We start from the raw sequence: 18,012 nt of genomic DNA on the forward strand, positions 1-18,012 counted from the left end.
ACAAAACTATAATTCAAAAAGATGTATGCACCCTTATGTTCACAGCAGCACTATTTACAATAGCCAAGACATGGAAGCGACCAGAATGTGTGTCAACAGATGAATGGATAAAGAAGATTTGATATATTACTCAGCCATAAAAAAGAATGAAATAATGCCATTTGCAGCTACATGGATGGACCTAGAGATTATCATACTAAGCAAAGTAAGTCAGCAAGAGAAAGACAAATACCATACGATATCATTTACATGTAGAGTCTAAAATATGACTCCAGTGAACTTATCTAAGAAACAGAAACAGACTCACAGACTTAGAGAAGAGACTTGTGGTTGCCAAGGGGGAGAGGGGATTGGTGGAGGGTTAGATTGGGAATTTGGGACAAGCAGATGCAAACCATTATATATAGAATGGATAAACAAGGTCCTACTGTATAGCACAGGGAACTATATTCAATATCCTGTAATAAACCTTAATGGAAAGGAATATGAAAAAGAATATATATATATATATATTTATATATATAAAACTGAATCACTTTGCTATACACCAGAAACTAACATAACATTGTAAATCACCTATACTTAAAAAAAAAAAAAAAACAAGACATGCTCCTGATTTTCTTCCCCCTCAATGGTTATTCCTACTCTGTTTCTTTTACAGCCCTTCCTCTTCTCTCAGACCTTTTAATTCTTAAGAGCCTCACACTCAGTCCTTTAACCTCACCGCCTTGGTGATTTTATCCTCATTCATGGCTTTCAGTAACACCCTGTAATGGGCAACACTCAAATCTATATCTGCAGCTCACAATTTTCCCCTGAACTACATATTCATATATCTAAGGTTCTAAAGTGACATTCAGAATTGAGATTAGCATATCCACAACAGAGCCTTTCTTCTGTTCCAAATGATGCTCCCACTTTCCAACCCAGTTAATGGAATTGCCACTTATTCAGGTCCTCAGATCAAAATCTTTAGGCTTATCTTGATTCCTCTCTTTGCTTCACACCCTACATCCAATCCGTTAACACATTCTGATGACTCAACCTTCAAATTATATATAGGACCTAACCTCTCCCTAAAACTCTCACTATTTTCACCCTGGACTGTCACTAACTTCTTGCACCTGACTTACAACATCTTCCAAACTGGTTTTCCTGCTTTCATGCTTAAGCCAGTCCAGTCTGTTTCTCAATAAGGCAGCCAGAGTATCATTTTAAAATGTAAGTCGTATCTTATCACTCTTCTGCTTAAAACCCTGCATAGAAAATAAATATCTCCCCACTTAAGAGCAAAAGCTAAATTCTTAATATTGCCTACAAAGCCCCACACATCTGGTCCCACCATTGCCTGTCTGACCTCCTCATTGCTTCCCCTTGGTCCTTCTGCTTCAGCTACAATGGATTCCCTGGTGTTCCTGGAAGAAATGAGGAACCCTTTTACCTCAGGGCCTTTTCACCTGCTGTTCTCACAGCCTACATATACAATCTGTTCACAAATCCTGATAACTCTACATTCAAATTAACTCTAGAAGCTGATCTCTTCTTAACACAAAAGTGTTCTCACATATTCCCCCCAAATATCTATAGGGCTCAATCTGCTCAAAATTAGGCCTACTCTCATTGCAACCCCTAACTCTTTGGATATTCCCAAACCCTCTTACTTTCTTTATTTTTTTCATTGTACTTAGAATCTTCTTACATAGCACGCAACTTATTTATTAAATTTTATTTTCTCTCCCCACCTACCAGAATGAAAGCTCTGTAAGGGCAGGATATTTGTTGTTTTGTTCACTGCTTTATTTATTTATTTTTTAACTTTTTATTTTATATTGGAGTATAATTGATTAACAATGTTGTGATAGTTTCAGGCGTACAGCAAAGTGATTCAGTTATACATTTTCCCACTCTATTCATACTATTCAGAACTATACCTGGCACATAGTAAACAAATAGACAATTAAGTGAGTGAATGAATGAATCTAATTGAGTAGCTCATTACCACGATGGGATTTACAAGAAGGATTTGTGCTGTCAGAATACCCTGTTACTAATATCAAAAATAATATCTTACATTTGTTTAGCATTTTATTTATTGTTTGTATAAAGTTTTTGTACCATAGGTCTTTACAATCTTACAGTTAGCAAAATGGTTTTCTAGAGAAATCGGTACTGAATTTAAGGCTGATACAATCAACAAGATATTTCCAAATAGCTGAATCTTTGTTGAAACCCAAGCTTGGTTTGTGATACCCCAGGATTTGGGAGCTATGATATTTCCACCCGACTTTCCTCAGATCCTCAGATTGTTAACTGATCCCATTCTTTCCTTCTGATTGTCACAGTATATTTTAAATTTATTTAATAAAACATGTAGCTCAAGGTATCATAATTTAATCTGTAAGCCCACCTGCTCTGTGACCTCTGGTACAGATAACTCGCCTGGAGAGGTACTTGGAGGCTACAAGTATAAACTGCCCCAAGGTAATTTCCCACACAACACTGGAAGTATTTAGACCATCTGCTGACTTTGGGTAGACATGTTGCAACTAAATTTTTATGTTAAAACAAGTATCAATTTGTGCTAAAAGATGATAATCATTTCTGATTTGTGGAATATACAAACCTGCCTTCAAAGATATCAAATTGGAGAAATGAGACCAGATTATTAAAAGAACTGATCTGTGTCTTGAGAAGCTTAGAAATTTGACCCTGTCAATATTTGGAAGACCTGTTTTTAATGCACAAAAACATCACTGATGCATGTGTTTAGTTTGGGTTTGTTTTCCCCTCTTCCAGATGTTAAAATACAAGGGATTTCAAAAGAACAATAACTATAAAACAAATGCCAATATTTTTCAGTTCTCTCTAATACTAAACCAAAAGACCAGTTCTATGGAGAGTTCCAATTGCAATTTCCTGGGGAATTATAATGGACAAGTGTATTTTAACCTGGCACTGTAGGACCTGATGTTTCTACAAATGCAGAAAACTGGTAACATGGCTGTTATTATCAGCTCTCTGTGTTGGTGGTACTAAAAAGATTCATCTTCCTTTTCTCTTAGAACCATTGTAAACCAGAGCCACCAAAAATTCTTTGCAAGGTGTCAGACTAAGACAGGGTAGAGGATCCATCTTATGAAAGGTAAAACCCACTACTAAAGCAAAAGACTGTAGACCAACCTGGGAAATAACCTGACTCTGGCCTGGCCGCATCTGGTTAGGTACTCTCTCTCTCTCTTTCACACACACACACACACACACACACATACACCTTTATCCCACCACCATCACTCAGACACATTTCTGATTGCAGTTTGTAGAATCTCGGTCTTGTAGGCTCTTACAGATCTCATGGTTCTGATCAGAACTTTTTGTTAAGGGAGGAGCATCTACAGGTTCTTGGTTAGAGAACCGAGTATTACTCCAGCCTAGGATAAATCTTAGAACACATGACATGCAATTGCAAAAAAAACAGTGAGATAATTTTTCACTCTCTATACCGTGATTATCTCCAAGTATAGTGAAAGTTCCCACGATTGTAAATTACTAGACTGTTTTGCCTACACAACTGAGAAAAAAAACAAGGGTGTTTCCCATTAGCCTGGCAAAATGCTTCTCAGCCCTCAATCTATATTTTACTATTGCGTAGAAGGCTGAATTACTAAGTGAAAAAGTAAAGTGCTAACTACACAGGTACTGAGGAAGAGAGTTGCTTCCTGTCTAGTTCCAGACTGCTTGCATCACTGAATCAGGCATTTCCCCTCATGACTGGAAATGTCTCTGCTTCCTGCCTGTCCTCCTTTGATGTGCTCTACATCCCTGGAGTAGACAGACCTTCAGTGAAGTGCTAAATGACCAAGTCGTCCTGAATGTGCTGAATGGATATTTAATGTCATGAGGATGTTAAGAAATAATTCAAAAGCACACCCTCAAACTGTCTTTTTAATTTAGAAAGGAGAGCAAAGTGTTTTAAGATGATGTATTTATTACAAAGCTATATCCCTACCCAGCACCATGCATAAACAAAAATTACAGTAAATTACATTTCATGTTTTAAAAATAGGAATTAATTAAACTAGAGAAATGGGTGAAGGTGGTCAGAAGGTACAAACTTCCAGTTATAAAATAAATAATTCCTGGGGATGTAATTTACAGCATGGTGACTATAGCTAACAATACTCTTTTGTATGTTTGAAAGTTTCTAAGAGAGTAGATCTTAAAAGTTCTCATCAAAAGATGAAAATTCTAATTCAAAAAGATACATGCACCCCAATGTTTATAGCAGCACTATTTACAATAGCCAAGATATGGAAGCAACCTAAGTGTCCATCGACAGATGAATGGATAAAGAAGATGTAGTTTATATATATACAATGGAATAGTACTCATCCATAAAAGAGAATGAAATAATGTCATTTGCAGCAACGTGATTGGATGTAGAGATTGTCATACTAAATGAAGTAAGTCAGAAAGAGAAAGACAAATATCACATGATATCACTTATATGTGGAATCTAAAATATGACACAAATGAACTTATCTACGAAACAGAAACAGACTCACGGACATAAAGAACAGACTTGTGATTGCCAAAAGGGAGAGGTGGGGGGAGGGATTAATTAGGAGTTTGGGATTAACAGTTACACACTATTGCATATAAAATAGATAAACAATAAGGACCTACTGTATAGTACGGGGAACTATATTTGATATCTTGTAATAAACTATGATGGAAAGGAATCTGAAAAAGAATATAGATATTATATATATATATATAAAACTCAATCACTTTGCTGTACACCTGAAACTAACAAACATTGCAAATCAGCCATACTTCAATTAAAAGAAAGTTCTCATCACAAGAAAAATATTTGTAACTATGTGTAGTGATGGACTAAACTTATTGTGGTAATTATATTTCGATATGTACATGTATCAGATCAGTACACCTAAAACTAATATACTGTTATATGTAAATTATATCTCAATTAAAAATAAATAAAACTGAAGAAAAATCAGTCTATCAAATTTCAGATAGCCTTTCTCATCTTAAAATGAGGAAAAGAAATTTTCAAAGATTTATAGATTACTCTATATATATTTTTACACTTTTGAAGGTGAAAATACATCATAAAGTCAAAAGGCAATTAATAAACTGGCAAAATTATTTCAGTATAAATGACATAAAAACGTTGATGTCTATGTTAATGTATAACATATAAAGATGTCTTATAAATCAATGTGAATAGCCTAGCAGAAAAATAGGCAAAGGACATGAAGAGGAATTTTACCAAAGAACTAAATAAATACTAGGTTATGATGTGGCACTTTATTAATCTCCAAATCTCAGGAATTTAGCACAAGAAAATTGATTTCTCATTCATGTGACAAGTTTATCACAGATTGGGGGGGAGCTCTGTTTCACATAGTCACTTAGGGATCTAGCCTAAAGAAGGTCCCACCAATTTACAGCTGTTCCATTTGAAACCTGTGCCCTTCTTAGCCAACAAAGAAGTATGAGAAGAGGGAAGAGAATCACCTGTAATCTTTTCTCTGCCTTGGCCCAGAAGTAACACAGGTCACACTATTGCTCCCAACTTCCTTGGCTAGTACTAATAATGTGCCTTTCCAATTCCAGCATTGCTGTCTCTACCAACCTCTCAACTTGGCAAAGATTGAGAAAAAAGAAGAAAGAGGGAAGAAAGGAAGGAAGGAAGGTAAGAAAAAGAAAGACAGGAAAAAAGAAAGAAGGAATCTGTGTTGATCAAGGCATTTCTTGTCAAAAGAGCAGTGTGAGCAAAGGGAACAAGACATGAAAGTGTATGACATATTTGGAATTCTGCAAGGTCTTTCACTGGGAGAGAAAGGACAGCAAGAAATAGGTTGGGAGGTAAAGAGAGGCCACCTGATAAAGGACCTTACAAAATTTAGGCTTCACTCTGAAGGGATTACTGATGATTTTTAAGCAGAAAGTGCTATGATCAAATATGCATTTTGAAAAATTGCTCTGGTTGCTGTAAAAAAAATGGAGGTGGAAAAACTGGAGACTGAGATCAAGGAAGACACTGTGGCAGGGACTAATAAAAGTATAAATTAAAGATTAAGAATGTCCACTATATAACACATGTGAGGATATCTATTAACTTAACTCAGGAAGGGGAGATCATATTCCCATGTCAATTTCATACAAAAACTAAGCATTATAAACCAACTTAATTAACCAAGCTACAAGATTTACAGTTAATCTTTCAGCTGGTACAAGAAGTTGCAAAATCATTTCCCCAACTGTTCATACCACCAAGATCTTATCATTGTGAATTTTTTTGGATACTGTGCTCTCCTTCAGGTTACTGTAATGAAATGGGTTCTAATAAGCTCCAGACTCCAGAAAGCCAGCTACCTTCAGCAGTATGCCTTCTCTCCTTCCAAAACCCAGAGGCTACATGCAAACCCTTCTCTGATTTCACAAAGGGAGGAGGGTTCTTAGTGTCATCTTCTTGCAGTAAACTTTTGTCTTCTATGGGGCATGTTCATTTTTTCTCTCTATAGAATTACTCCAAAGTCCCTTTGATATCTTTTGCCTTTCTTTCTCTATCATCTCTTCAACTGATTCAACATGCCACTTGCGAGAGAGTAAATCATAGGAGTTAAGGACACAGGTTAAAGTCAGACGGTCTGAATTCAAATATTAGTGCCACCATCTAATTCCTCCATGACCTTGAGCTGGCTACTTAGCCTCTCCATATAGCCTCAGTTCCTTCTAAAATGAGGATAATAATAATGCCTATTTGTGGATCCATGCACTTAGCACTTTTTTTTTCACTTAGCATTTTGACTTTGTAGTTTTTCTCAGTAAGAAGCAGAGTCTATTCCCCTCCTTTTGAACTTGGACTAGTGTTTTGATTTGCTTTGTCTAATAGAATATTAGAAAGTGATTGTGTGCAGTGTAAACTTAGGTTACAAGAAGCATTGCATGCATCCACTCTCTCTCATGGAATCTTGGTGTGGCCATGGGAATACTCCTAGGTTAGCCTTTTGAAAAATCAGAGACCACATAGAAAAGAGCCAGGTTGTCCTATCTAAGGCCATCCTAGACCACAACTCCCATTCCAACTTGACAGCTGACTGCAGACAAATGAGCAAACAAAGCCAAGGTCTTTTGAGCTTAGCCCAGATCAGCAGAAACAGTGACTTGTAAAAAACAATGCGTTGCTATTGTTGTAAATTGTTCTACATTTTTAAGTTTTTGAGTGGTTTGTCATACAATATTATTGTTGCAATAGATAACTGATACGCTGTCTCATAGTGTTGAGGTTTAAATGAGTTGATACATGTCAAGTATTTAAAACAACGGTTGACATTTAGTAAGTCTTATATAAATGTTGATTTTATTATTATTTGTAGTAGTAATAGTAGTAGTAGAGAAATGGGACTTGGATTGGAAAGACAGATCTAAGAACAAGAATAAAGGTGGCTACAGAAAACATGATAATAGATGGGGCTCACAGAAAGCATTTAAAAACCTAATTTTATCTGCTTTTTAAAACTTGGTAGATTGAAAAGTGCCTTTATTTTTGCCAAGTCTAGAAACATTCCCAAAATTAAAGGAATAAAAAATTGTAAAATTCCATAAAGACAATGAGAACAAGAGGTTAGCAGATGAAAAAAGTTATATCAATAAGAAGAGAACAGGTTCTTCTTAGCAAAAATTGTTTCATCAGATTCTATGCATGGAAGGCAGCAGTAAGAAGTGTGGCTAACAAAGAAGCATTGGAGACAAATGTCTGTGCAACTTAGTTTGATTCCAGTCCCACAACCCTACCAAGCAAATAAAGACTACTACTGTTTCCACCCATCTCCCCAGCCCCTCATAGGAGTTTGAAGATAATTTTCTTGGGGAACAGGACCTAAGGGACTGAACTTTGAACAATAAGCAAAGTAGAAGGAGGTACTAAGGTAAAGAGAAGAGATGAAGAAATCTGCATGCTTAAAAGAGTAGATCTCCAGACCCCTCCTTTCCACCTTAGCATTTGTAGACAGCTTTACACTAACTACCCTCTTCTAAGAGATAAGAAGACTTTTCTCTGCTTTTAGCAGGAGACACCATGAACATAACAAAACAAAACAAAAAAAGAGGGGAAAAAAACTCAAGTGTAAATAATGCAGGTAAAAACCGGACATTTAAATCTCTCTGTCTCACAGCATAAAAGAAAATATTGCAACCACAAATCAAGACAAGGTTTCTATACAAAAAAAAAAAAGGGAGAATCAGAGAATAAGAACTCAAAATGGAGGCTCTAATTAGCCACTCACTACTTTAAACTAAGACACCAAAAAAGTGTACCCTTATTGTAAACAGGCATTGTAAGTAACACAGCCTTTGATAGACTTATATAGCCAAGCTTTTCGTCATCGGGATGGTCCAAGAAATCTCATACCTGGAACTCAGATTAAGATGATCCCAGAGCTGGAAGTGCCTTCAGTTGCCTGACAAAAGAGAACAAAAGTCCTTTCTAGGGGATGATATTCATCATTCTGGACTTCAAATTATTCTTACAAATGAGGTTTCTAAAACAATGTCTAGCACACAATGTGATGTGCTATAGCCAGACACACAAAGAGATAAGACCCCATAAGTGAAAATAAGCAGAAAAACAGGAGATAGAAACATACCCACAAATACTTGATATTCTACCCTTATCATAAACAACTAGTGGAGGTATAAGAAGACTACAAAGCATACGTGCTTACTCTATTCAATAAAAAAATAAAAGACCAAGCTTAAATATTTCAGCAGGCACTATAAACTATAAAAAGTGGCACAGTACATTAAAAAAGAACCAAATATAAAATCAAGAACAGAAGAACATAATAAATTTGGAAAGGAATTTCTATGGGATTTATCATTTGATTAGACAATATTAAAGAAAAAATTAGTAAACTAGAAGAAAGATTTGAAGAAACTAAACTGTGAAGCACTGAAGGACAAAGGGATGAAAAATATGGAGGAAATGGTAAGAGATTTTGAGAGTATAATGATAAAGTATAACATCTCAGAAGTAGAATATAGAGAACATGGCAGAGAAAATATTTGAAGAAATAAGATCTAAGATTTTCTAGAACTGATAAAAGATAGCAACGCACAATCAAGAAGCTTCAAAAATCTAAAACAGGATAAACAAAAAGAAATCCATATCTGGAAACACCGTAGTAAAACTTTATAAAAATTAACACCAATAGGCAAAATTTTTAGAGTCATAGGGAAAGGGACAGATTATTTTCAGAATAGCAACGTATCCTATGACCAGCAACTCTACAGGCCTGAGTAAGTTTTACAATGTATATCCTCAATAAGCAGATCTCTAAAATAGACTTAAATACCACCTGTGAGGTAGGCCATTCCATTGTTGGATAGCTCTAAATGTTAAAAAGTGCTTTCTTTCGCTAAGCCATTATCTGACAACTTGTGCCCAATGGTGTACTGGTAAATGATACATTTTTAGTATTTGCTGGTTTCTGTGGCAGAAGTACTCTCACCATGGCTTGTTTCAGGCAACCAATGGGATGTCACTGAATGCAGAGCTGAGAAGAGATGCTTGTCATCAGCTCTCCCAGGCCAGTAGGAGCCAGTACTGGAACATTCTTGATTGTACTCCTGATTATGTCTTTTCTTGTCAAGGTGAAATATGCCTAATTCTTTAATTATTTCCCTGAGGTAGTCAATTATCTGTAGAATATTCATTCATTCAATGGTTATTTATTAAGAACTTACTATTTGCCAGGAAAAATTCTAGGAACTAAGTATACATCAGTGAACCAAAAAAATGTCTTCATGGAGCTTATGTTATAGTGAGAAGAAAAAGATGAACAAACAAGGAAACATGCAATCTGTCAAATGTTGATAAATGACATGGAGAAAAATATATGGGAATATGGTAGGGAGAATTGCTATTTTATAAGGGGGAAGACCTCACAGATAAAAGACCATCATATATTTCTTCTCTACTCTCACTCTTTGCCATAATACTATTGATTAATTCGAGAGGAAAACAGTTGGCATGAAGAAAGTTGAATTTATGAAAACTTTAAGATGAGCTTACATAGAGTATGTAATAATAATTATAATAAATAATAATACATAGAGTATTATTTTTGTCTGTTTTGTGCACTGAAATATCCCACACAACTAGAACAGTGATTGGCACATAGTATTACTTGATAACTATGTGCTGAATTTTTAAAAAAGGGTTATTTAGGGTTGAGAGACTTGAGCACATTTATGTGCTGACCTTGACTATTTCTAGGAAGATACAATGATTTCTTCAAACAATGCAGTGGAGTATTATACATTTCTTGAGTAACATGCCCTGTGAAATGGCGGCTCTATGCTTTGATTTGCTTGTTTGTTTTACTACGTTAGCAATTCTCCCTAATATTTAACAGGTTTTCTAACCATGTCTTCCTCATTAGATTTTTCTTTTTTTTTTTTTTTTTGGCTGATCTGTCTTAACTAAGACATTGTTTTTGCCAGTGAAATGTAATATTTTCTATTTCTTGTTATTTCCCTCTTTTTAAAATGATATTCTGTGTCATTTTCATTCTCTGAGATTTCTAAACTTCTATTCAGATTAGAAAAGGAAGGCTCCTTTGATTCTAACTCTAAACTAACCCATACTATAACTTTTTTTATCCTAAAGTAAGCTTGTGAAATTAGGACTGTTTACCAAATACAAATATGTCCTTAATATATTAAGCTATTTCAATTTATGTTTTAAGTTTTCAGTATATATATTTTCATTTTGTAATACATGCTCTAAGTGGCCTACAATGAGACCTAATAAAAAAATAGGACAAAAAAATGGCTGTTGTGTGTACTGGTACATTGGTCATTTAAGAATGATCCTCTGAAACTAGCAGTTTTTGCAAGCATTCTCCAATAACCGCCAGATTTAAATCAGTGACTTTAAAGTAAAATCTAAAAACAAACAAAACAAAACAAAACAAAATTGAGGATTTTCAGTAGCCACAAAGATCACTATCAGAAAGAAAAAAAAAAGATTAGAGGCCCAAAGAAATTTTGGGAAGTTGAATCTAGAAAAGTGATGGAGTTGATCAAATTCGTACTTTGCTGGTGTTGTTATTGTTATGGTTGCTTTGTGTTAATCCTGATTGAGACTACCATCTTTATGACTAGTTTTATCTAGGTCTTTTGAGGCCCTTGAGAAATATTTGTTTTGGTGACGTAAATTTGACTTAATACAATTCTTTCTTTTCTTTCTCCTGATAAATCTTTATCAAACATTAAACTGTAAAAGGAAATTAACCTAAAGGCAAACCTGTTCTTACAAGTAAATCTCCTTGGCAGTTCTCTTTCGGTACTTTTCCTGTTATGTAGGTGCAGCTAATTCAATATACCATTTCAGTAAATGGAATTAACTGGACCTCCGATTGCCAACAACACATCCATTAGTGTACAAACAGATTGGATAATGCAAACTACATAAGCTACAGCTGTTCCTTCTGAAAGGCAATTTGGGCAGTATTTTTCTCTTAGACTAGCCAAAACTCAATCCAGAAGTAGACAAGTGAGTGCCCTAGAGAACGTTTCAATAAGGAACATAAAATTAGGCATAGAGGATTTATAGTGGATTCTGATTATTTAGAATTACAGAATTTAAGGAATGAAATGAAAGCGGAGGGGACATAAGAGGAAAAAAATAAATCTGCTGTCTTGGGTTTCTCGGTTCCAACCTTTTCTACTCTTCAGAAAAACCCAGTTTTAGCCATTAATATATAAATATGTTCTAGTACCTCTCATACATGAAAACAGAAACTTCTATTATGCTTTACATGCCTTTCAAACCATTACCTGATTCCTTTTATCTTCACCAGACATCTTAAAGAGCTGTCTCCTCTCACTTTCTTTGCATCTTCCCTTAACGTCCCAGAAACTGGAATATTGCGTCTAACTACACTGTTCTTCTCAAACTGTTGTCATGAGGACCACAGACAATCTCTACTATGCCAAACTCAGTGGGCACACTTTTCAAACTTCATTTTGTTCAATCTCTTTGTGACATTTGGAAATACTGACTACTTAATCTGTTTTGAAATTCTATCTCCCTTTGCTTTCTGGGATGCTAATTCCTCTCCTACTTCACGGCCTATTATTTGTCAGTTTGTTTGTTGGCACCAAATTCTCCATCTACCCTTAATGCCCGTGTCTCAAGATTTCTCCTGGCACTGACTGTCTCTCTCTTCTCTCTTTGAAGTTGCAGGTTGGATGATTTCATTCATTTCCATGGCTCAGGCAATCATGGATATGCTGACATACACATTTCCAGCAGTTCCTGATATTTTGATGGGGCCATTTTGATTCAGCCTTCGGAAGAAACCTTTCTATTTTCACTCTTGCAATGCTCGAAACTGGTAGTCACATCCTATCCCTGGGCTGCATCCCATGAAATTAAATATGTTTCAGTGTTGAACTCAAATCAATCATATAATGCTTAAACATTACAGTTTCTAGAAAACAACAGAATGCCCAAATCCTTTTATGAAGCTAAGAAAATCGGACAAAAATGGCCCTGGCTCAGTCGAATATAATATGAAGAACAAACACACCAATTATGAATATAATTGCAAACTTCTAAGTAAAATATTAACAACTTGAATTTAGCATTATGGTAAATTTGTGGTTTCTTCAGGAATGCAACAACAAAAAAAATTACCATGTAAATAGATGCTAGGTAGTCAGTTGACAAAATTTAAAATTCATCCTCAAGCTCAGGCTTGAAAATCAAACATATCTGATTTAGAATTATAGGTTATTCACTTATAGCTATCTTTCCATTGGATGTAAATTAACCTATTTTGGAGGCTAGTTCCACTAATTTTTAAAATTAGTCTAGACTGCCTTAACCCTCTGGTTTGAAATACATCTCAAACTTTCCTTTACATAATATTCTTTATCCTTGAAATTACATGTTTAACATCTGTTTTCTCCACCAGACTGAAAGCACCTTGAAGACATGCCTTGCTATTCACCATGTGTAGCTTAGTATGTGTGAGTATGCATGACCAATTACAGAATTTGTGGGGTCCAGTGCAAAGTGAAAATGAGAGTCTCCTTGTCCAAAAATAATTAAGAATTTCAAGACAGTGACTGCAGAGCATTAAATCAAACCCAGAGCCCTTTCTAAGCACAGGCCCCATGTGTTCTACACAGAACACATGCCCATGAAGAAGTCCTTCATGTGTGTGTGTGTGTGTGTGTGTGTGTGTGTGTTTGAAATATGTTGAATATTATGCCTGGAAAATTAAGTTATAGGAACTTCAAAAAATATCTATAGACAGAATGATATCTAGCATTCAGATTTCAGACTACAAAGAATGGTCATATTAAGTTGGGTAAAAATACTACAGATAATTATCAAGAAAAGATTTTCAGGTTACCCATAATGAACTATTTAGATTGAAGATTGCAGAATATTTAAAAAGACATTAGTTAATCTTTAACAATTCTCTCTTTAAGTTGACATTCATATTGCTTTATTTCCATTTTTTTCAGTACATTGTACTAATCATTCTGAAAATGTTGTCTTCCTTCTTAATGTTTATTGGTTATAATTCATAAACTTTATATACTACTTTGTTTACATATTGGCTTTTCTGCACAATTCTTGTGTCTATGAGTGAACACAGTGGTAACCACTCCATTTCTGTATTACAAAACATTGGCATATAAAATTCATAAAACATTTCTTTTTTCCTTATCTATCTGTCTTATGAAAAATAATGTTCAGTTTATCAAAATATCAAATGCGCATTTAAGATTACATTTGGATTTTTTTTTCAAATGGTATTAATTCTGTCATAGAAGAAAATAACTTGATGTAGTTAGAATGTGCCAATTTTCATATAACAATAAAAATGCCAAACGCTTTACGAATATTGTCTTCTGAGTGATTCTTCACGTTTGGGGTCAGAGTCCAGTGTGGAATTTACATCTCCTCTCCTGGAGCTCTGAATAATTTCCGCTCATGGTCCCCAAAAGTTCAGTTATGCACAAGCCCTTGTTCAACCAGGTTTTATGGTGATTGCATGAAAAAGGAAGATGGATTTCCTGTTGAGCAAGTTATTGGTGGATGATCTTTTATCTGTCCCTGAGAAGTTAAAAAAATAAAAAAACCTGCAGGCTGTGTGCAATTACATACCTCAGTGCTGCTGTCAGGGATTTTAAGTAAATCAATAGCCAAACTAGTTGTGTTTAGTTACAGCATTCATTTTTACCAGTTACTCCAGCCTCCTGTTTCTCTACTCCCCACCTCCAGGCTAGGTTCCATTTTCTTTTCCTCTTTGCTTTGTTCACACTATAGCAGAATCTGGAATGTTCACATGGCCAAGTTAACTGACCTGTTTGGGTCTCAATTCAGAATTCACAAACTCCAGAAACTTTCCCCAAGGTCCCCATACTGGGGCAAAGGCACATTCACATGATATGTGACCCTGTCTCTCTCCTGGCATCAATGTCTGTATTGTTCACAGGACTTCTAACACAGGGGTTCCAAGTGCAGACTCTAGAGCTGGTTTACAGCAGGTTTGTGTCCCAACTCTGTTACTAACCAGCAGAGTGAATCTGGCAGATACTTAAGGAAGTCTCAGTTCCTACATCTGTGAAGCGCAGATAACAAAATTGTCTACCACATAGAAAATTTTGCTTGAGATGACATACATAAAAGACTTAGCACAATACTAGTACAGAGCAAATGTTAGATAAATGATAGCCATAATACTATTATCACTGTTATTACTTTACATTACCCACCTTCATTTAAGCAGGATTTCTGCAGAATATCAGAAATCAAACGAAAACAGAAAATACCTAAATAATTCAGACCTAGAAAAAAAAATTAACTCTTCTGTAACAGACAGTCAAGATGGATAAATTGATTTATTAGCCAATTCAGATAAATGCACACGAGGCAGTCATTGGTACCATCTATTGTCAGTCTCCACTTTCTCCACCTAATTTGGGCTTTGATTTTCAGGTCCAAAGATAGCACTTACCAGATTAGGTGGACACACCGGGTTATTTTTCTTGGAGGTCTCACCTGGGCAGGTGCATGTACAAAAGACAGAGAGGAAGGAGACTAGAGAGGTTAGAGAGGCTGAGGGCGTGGCCCGTGGCCCTCTTAATCATTCTTTACTTCCTTTTTTTTTTTTTTTTTATTTTACACAAGACGACTGACTTGGCGTCGTCCACCACCACATCCGCGGCAAGAACTGCGACGCCTCCTCCCTGGCGTCCGCTTGCAATAGCCCAGTTTTCGCCCTACACCTTTGTGGCTTCTGTGGACACATTAGCAACCGATGCTGTTAGATCCTAGTCGCCCGTCTTTGCCAAGGCGGCTTAGAGGTCATCTGGAAAGTCTTTGCCTCGAATCGCCCCCATTCAGAAGGCCAACTCATTCCTTCTGCGGTGCTTTGGGACTCCGCGCCCTCCTCTGGTCCTGGTCCAGGAAGCGCTAGGGGAGGACGCAGGTGACCAGGAGAAGGAGGCGTGCGGGGAGGAGAAGGTGCCCAAGTGACTAACTACTCAGAGATCGAACCTGCAGACCAAGCGCAAAGTAGAAACTGAAAGTACACTGTCGGCTGATCCTACGGAAGTTATGGGAAAGGCGAAGCGCAGAGCCGGGCGGTGGTGTGTGCCGCCCCCCTTGGGATGGATGAAACAGCAGGCGCGGCGTGGGTAGGAGGAACCAGCTGCAGAGACGGCCCTAGCCGGCACGGACTCCCGGCAACTCCGCGGAAGACCAGGGTCCTGGGAGTGACTATGGGCGGTGAGAGCTTGCTCCTGCTGCAGTTGCGGTCATCATGACCACGCCCGCCTCCCGCAGACCATGTTCCATGGTAAGCGCTCCTCTCCCGGGCGCATAAATTCGCGCGCCCGGCACGCCAGGGGACTCTGGGACATGCTGCGGGGCCCCGCGCCCAGGCGCGTCCGGGAACAGCCCGGCCTTGCACTTTGGACCTGCGGAGAGCCTTGGCTCTGCCCCTGGGCAGCCGGCAGCCTCACCCGAGTACTCTGGCCCATCGCCACTTGCACCTGGGGCTGCTGAGCCTGGCGGGCTGCGTGGGAGAAGCAGTCCCCGACGCCTGCTTTCTGTCCCGAGACCGGGCGCTGCAGCCTCCGAGCCGCTCAGCGGTGGCAGCCCGCGCCCAGGTCCCAATGCTCTCCGTCAGTCTCCCCTGGCCAGCGCTGCCTGCTGTCAACCCGGCGCCCAGCCCACCCTCCCCGGGCTCCTGGTCGCGCCACGGTACTCACAGGCGCCCCGGGATCGGCGAGGATCTGGGCTCTTGCAGCTCCAACTCCTTAGAGAAGCGAAAGCGAAGCTCCCACGGGACACGCTTTTAAACCTCAAGGGGACAGGTCTCTGGAAAACCCCGTTTTCCCTCATTGAGGCTGGGAGTTTCCAACTGGGGCTGTACCTTGTGTCTTTTGCTGGGAACCCAAGTGCTCGGGCTGGCACTGAGAAAGGCCAGTTTCGGGTTTTGGTTTCTTTCCTATATGGGTACTCCTGGACGGAAGCAGGATTAACAGGCATAATTCTAAATTCTAGACCCTTGCGAGATTTAATCTATTTTATTTGTGCGAAATACGGACTTAAAATGGACAAGGGCAGAGTTGAGGCGAGCTGGATTCCCGTTGGCAGCCATATGGCCAAGGTAAAGGGTCCAGAAGTTGACTGGAAGAAAGAAGGGGGAAAGAGATGTGAGTGGAGAGGATCTGAGGAGGGAAATTCTACTGTTTTATAGTAAATACTTCCTTAAGCAAAAGGAGACGGGTAGGGGAGGGTGCCAGAATAGGCAGCAGATTGTTCTTGTGTTTGATGCCTGGTCTGTGCCCTTTCCTGGCGGCACCGTTAGATCAAAAGAGCCCTATCCCCACTCACAGGTATTAAAGCATCAAAAATTGACATAGTCAAGAAGTACCTGATCAGTAGCAAAGTAAAGGGGGGTGGGGAGCGGGTAGAAGATTTGTAATGGGCGTCCTCCAGAAGTTTAATATAGAATTAGAAATTAGGTATATCCCTGTTTTCCTTACAATGCCCATGGATCTCCTGCAATTGCTTTTTCCTGGGCCACTCCCAGTTCTAATCTTTCCATCACCTCTGATCTAGAGTGGAGAGGTAAAACAAGAAATGGAAGCTAAGGTGCCCATTATGAACAAGGGACCTCTATTTCCTGAAGTATATCTATACTAATCATGCGTCATAAGTTATCAGCAACCAAAATATTAGAATTCTAAACTCCTAATAATAATAATTATGAGTGATTTTGATAATTTTTTTTCCAGTAGATTTCACTGGAAGCTTAAGGATAGGGTTACTTTTTGTCCTTTTACTTTGCCACTTCTTTTGGGAGTTGAAGTAGTTGAGGACCTACTATGTGGTCCTCAACTGTGCTATCTAGTTTCAATAATTTAATCATATTTGAGGACCCAAAAATGGAATAGTAATAAAAACAGAGAACTGAGAAAGATTAAAAAGCCTGAACAAGTATAAAGGAGGGTTACACAGGGTACCACATTAGTGTTGCAACACCTTAAGCAAAAATGGAAAATGTTATTTTGTAGGACCAACTTACATGTTGATGTCACACACGTGATGTGAGATTGCTTTTCTGGCCTCATCTCTGACACGTAACCTAATGCAATAAAGCAAATAATCCGTGTCTTTTTTCCTGAAATAGGAGTACGTGATGCCGTGTTTCAGGAACTGGCCAAGGAAGCGCTGTAGTGAGGTTCATCTGGAGGAAGATGGACTTTTGTACATTTCCCTTGACTACACACATGCAGTTATTTTTATAGGAAGCAGTGCAGCTCAGTGGCTAAAAGCTTACTTTCTAGACTCTTGGATTTGAATCATGCCTCTTACAAGACATATTTTATATGGGGAAAAATGTTTGGGCCCCGATTCTCCATCTGCAAAAATGTTAGTGATTGGTAGTA

At 37.8% G+C, this 18,012-nt stretch overlaps 1 protein-coding gene and 1 pseudogene across 4 annotated transcripts in view; one reads left to right on the top strand and one right to left on the bottom strand.

Moving 5' to 3' along the window:
• The window catches only part of LOC103014675 (glyceraldehyde-3-phosphate dehydrogenase-like), a 127,130-nt pseudogene that overhangs the window by 66,888 nt on the left and 42,230 nt on the right, over positions 1–18,012 (bottom strand).
• The window catches only part of IL7 (interleukin 7), a 50,903-nt gene continuing 48,142 nt past the window's right edge, over positions 15,252–18,012 (top strand). For all 4 annotated transcript variants that reach the window (XM_007185083.2, XM_057531982.1, XM_057531983.1 and 1 more), the window contains exon 1: positions 15,252–15,911. In XM_007185083.2, coding sequence (XP_007185145.1) covers positions 15,902–15,911 — 10 coding nt within the window. In that variant the 5' untranslated portion in view covers positions 15,252–15,901. The remainder of the gene's footprint in view (positions 15,912–18,012) is intronic.

This window comes from Balaenoptera acutorostrata, chromosome 17, assembly GCF_949987535.1.
Source record: "Balaenoptera acutorostrata chromosome 17, mBalAcu1.1, whole genome shotgun sequence".
NCBI classification, from domain to species: Eukaryota; Metazoa; Chordata; class Mammalia; order Artiodactyla; family Balaenopteridae; genus Balaenoptera; species Balaenoptera acutorostrata.